The sequence below is a fragment of the Folsomia candida genome, unplaced genomic scaffold, assembly GCF_002217175.1.
Source record: "Folsomia candida strain VU population unplaced genomic scaffold, ASM221717v1 Fcan01_Sc010, whole genome shotgun sequence".
In the NCBI taxonomy this organism is placed as follows: Eukaryota; Metazoa; Arthropoda; class Collembola; order Entomobryomorpha; family Isotomidae; genus Folsomia; species Folsomia candida.
In genome coordinates this window covers 3,584,492-3,588,483 of record NW_019091202.1, presented here as the reverse complement: position 1 = coordinate 3,588,483, position 3,992 = coordinate 3,584,492, and the positions used below count along the sequence as shown (strand labels likewise).

The 3,992-nt window shown below is 38.1% G+C and overlaps 1 protein-coding gene across 1 annotated transcript; it reads right to left on the bottom strand.

Moving 5' to 3' along the window:
- Positions 1 to 1,831: 1,831 nt before the first annotated feature.
- On the bottom strand, positions 1,832 to 2,949 carry LOC110854620. The gene is made up of 3 exons (XM_022103085.2): positions 2,789 to 2,949; positions 2,258 to 2,371; positions 1,832 to 2,189 (listed from the first exon to the last, which is right to left on the bottom strand). Exons 1-3 carry the CDS (start codon positions 2,850 to 2,852, stop codon positions 1,942 to 1,944), a joined length of 426 nt encoding a protein of 141 aa, XP_021958777.1. The 5' UTR covers positions 2,853 to 2,949; the 3' UTR covers positions 1,832 to 1,941.
- Between the last annotated feature and the right edge of the window lie 1,043 nt (positions 2,950 to 3,992).

Sequence of the window (3,992 nt, the reverse complement as noted above, 5' to 3'; positions counted from 1 at the left end):
AAGTTTGGTTATGCCCGGGACAGATTTCGAAAACCGGGTAAGGGCACCACCCTACCTGTAAAAGTTCCTCGAGCAAGGCCCGATTCCACGGAAATGTTCCCACATCCACTTCATCCGTCTGTGTGCACATGAGCAGAAAGAAGGTGGCGCCCTTATACTGGAATTCGGTGGTTAGCGGGAGCTTGACGAATTGATAGTCGTGGTCCGCCGTGAGGTCGTTCTCCTGCCCGGGTAACAGGTCATGAACTATTTCCAGCCTCTTGCACCGTTCATTCTCCGGCAAAAGTTTTCCAATGTAGGTGAGAAGATGGAAGTAGTACAATTCGGTGTACGAGGCGGCCACAAATTTGGATTTGGCGCCCCGAACGCGGGCGTAAATCTAAAATCCAGATAAAAATTGCATCTAAAAACGTACATATTATGTTTTAAGTGTACACCCTTAGAAATCTAGTACTAAAATGATACTAACAATGGAGGCGCAAACCACGTTCAGCCCATATAATTTTTTGACCTTATTAGTTTGAAAGAGCAAGTCTCTACAAACAACATTTGGTTCGGCACTTGGGCAGATGCGCAAATTTCAGCACGTTATGGGCGCCGCAAGTTCGCAAAAACGCACGATTTTTCGGGCAATGCCCAGCGCGAGCTCAACTTCGTGCGTTTTTGCAAACTTACGGCGCCCATAACGTGCTGAAATTTGCGCATCTGCCCAAGTGCCGAACCAAATGTTCTTTGTAAAGACTTGCTCTTTCAAACTAATAAGGTCAAAAAATTATCTGGGCTGAACATGGTTTGCGTCTCCATTGTAAGCGGTATTCCTAGATGAATCTATCAAAGTGGTATTGATAAGTGATACGGTGTAAATATTTACATATGTAGAAAGTAATCACTGGATGTTAAAGTTTTGACATGTCAGTAACAAATTTATAGGGAACGATTTAATTTTAATACCAAGCGGTAGCAGCTTTAATACCTAGCAAGCAATACCTGCCTTACTTCTAAGAGTGTAAATATTTGTATGAAACTTTTGCCTTACAAGAAATCCTTTTATCCAATCGATGCGAGAATATCGCCCGGTTTTAAAGTTCCACGCGACATAACATGCCGCACCGGCTAATATGGCGACACCGGTAAATAGCGATGGTCTTTTTATGATTGGAAATAATTTCATTTTTGCAATTATCGAGTCCATTTTTTTAATTTGAAATGAACTCGAGTCTTCGACTTGGATTAAGTAGGAGTGCTATGCGATCTAGATGAGTGAATGATCCGCATTGGGAAATGTTGGGTGACAGGTTTTGTTCTATTTTTGTACTTAGGATCAGTCAGGTGAACCCTTCGACTCGAGATTTTGACCCTTTTCAATTTCACAGGGCATTTTTTTCTACCTGGACGGAATGCATTGAATTAAACCATTGCATTGGAATTTAACAAATTTGTTGGTACTTAAAAGAGGAACGGTTAAATACTTCATGTCGTGAAGATGCGCGTGAGGGCCTTTTTTAAGTACGTATGTAAGGCTTCTGAAGTACAATGTTAATATCCCGCATTCATAAGAATAAATTAAGTTTCTAAATAGTAAATGCACTCGGCAGTTTGTACATACATACATACAATTATGCATAAGTAAACTATGTGAATATGCATATTGCGAAGATTGGCGTGATACATATATACATACATACATATGCTCCATAGTTATGAAAATAATAAAATATTTAAAGTACCAACTAGCATAAAATGCTGTTACTGATAATCTTTAAGGAAGTTAACAACGCATACATAGTCTTTAAGGATTCAACGTTAAGTATGATGCAAAAAATATTTGATGTATGTAAATAGACAACAAATCGTATTTATTTCTCTACCACCGAATTAAATATTGTGTAACAATTGATAACAACAGAATGTGGTTTAATAACTCTTGCAGATATTTCCAACTTAAAGAATGTCGACAAAAGCAGCCACGCAAATTTCTACCCTCATGTCTCTCGGGTCTACAATTTTCGCCATGAATTCGACCGTCTGTCCGGACAGGACATCGTTCGGGATGAAGGAGTACTTGACGGTGTATTGCAATCCTGGCTGGATCGCAGAGTGGGGCAGTTCCATGTTTATAATTTGCATACATAGACCAGCCGACGTACAAATTTCGACCCGCAGAATTAACGAGGGCATAAAAATGGTTGCTGGGCAGGTTTTAAAAAATTATTAAATTTCTGGAAATAATGATACTGAAATTTAAGTATGTACTCACAAGGAACCCAATGATTCGAACAGTTGTACATCGTGCCAGGCTGGAAGCGACAGTAGCCCTCGCAATCCGTGATATTGAGCAGGACTTCAGCCCCGTCACTACCGCAGTTCCGGACTTAATTGCAATTAAATAAATTAATAAATAAGCATTACTGAAGATATCGTTAATATACTTTTAAAAGTATGGGACCATCCATAAACTACGTAACGCGAGAAAGGGGAGGAGTCTAAGGCTCCAATGATGTTAGAAATGCTGGAGGCGGGGAGGGGTCTAGAAAATCGAGGCTTTTGAGTTACGCAATTTATGTACTGCACGTAATGTTACCCTGTTAAAATGTACATTCACAATCGCCTTTTTACTAATTAAACTATACTAAATCCAGAGTAAAGTTCATCAATTTATCGTGCCTCTAAATATATTTAGTATAGTTTACTTAACATAAAATTTAGAATGACTCTACTTTTTAACATAGTAACAACATTTTTAAGAGTGTGAATAAGATAAATTAAAAACTTTCAAAATTTTACACACTTGGGTCAACAATTCCAGCCGTTGCGAACGGGATGAGGAGTAAAATGGTAAAGACTTTATGCATTTCGATGTTTCAAGTTTTAAAATCGTTGCACTTTTGAAAATCGGAATGGGTCTGAACAGATGGATCTCTTCGTCTCCGTTTTATACGCACTTGCTGCTGCTTTGCTTATCGTATTTATTCCCCAGCTTATATAAAACCTTATCTCCATGGAAATAACTGCATTACGTAAAAAGTTATTCAACACGTGTTGAAACTGTCGAATGGATTTTTGGTCCAGATAAATCGTAAAAAGTTACATAATCCGGGACATGATGGATTGATTTGTTGACTGTCTATTCTTATTTATATTGATTTGTCCAAGAGATAGCGAGTCCATGATTTCGCAAATACTAATTATCTAATGAATCAATTTAATACAATTAAGCTTACGCATATCTATCTACTACTGATACAAATAGGTTTCGCCAAAAAAACAGAGAATAATCGTCTCTCATAAAAAGTGGTGCACAAGAAACATTTAAACTTCTTTACATATGTACATCCATTTTAAAGCAATTGCTTCATTATAAGTTAACATATGTATATTACTTAATCTGTGTACTTTATGGATTAGAAAATAAACCAGTGGAAAACTGATGTAATTCATAGCATTATTTGTGAAACAATATTTTGTTGTACAGATCTGATAACCATAATTACAAGTGCATATATTCATGCAAACTAATTTGCTGAGTTTAATTAAATTTCAGAAGTTTCGTTAATTAGACCCAAAAGACCAAATTCGTGAAGACCATTTTAGGCAGGTGAGGGTCTGGAAGATACATATATGTCTCAACCGGCCCGGTAACATCGGGAATTACCATTGAGTATTGTTGTGCTATTGAAAAATTTACCACTCTGCAACAAACTACTACCAATCTGGTAGAAAGTTAGTACCAAATCAATACCACAACGGAGTATATGTATTTTGGTTCTTCCCATTTAACAGGGTATGTACCCCGGTCACCAATAATAAAATTCAAGGTTCTTGTAACACCTATTAGCCGGACCACGTAAGAGCAGGACGGAGAGCAGACAAATGTGCAGTAGAAACCGCTAACTGCCCGTAAGAAATACATGGGAAGCCGATGGCGGTGGTGCACCACTGGCCTCCCAGGTATTTCTTACGGGCGGTAAGCGGTTTCTACTGCACATTTGTCT

Bases quoted from the DNA above. Each gene is read 5' to 3' on its own strand.
- LOC110854620 (XM_022103085.2), bottom strand. From the start codon at position 2,852: ATGCATAAAGTCTTTACCATTTTACTCCTCATCCCGTTCGCAACGGCT. The intron at 2,372-2,788 runs GTGTGTAAAATT...ATTGCAATTAAG, and splicing joins GGCTGGAATTGTTGACCCAA to TCCGGAACTGCGGTAGTGAC. The intron at 2,190-2,257 runs GTGAGTACATAC...AAACCTGCCCAG, and splicing joins TTCGAATCATTGGGTTCCTT to CAACCATTTTTATGCCCTCG.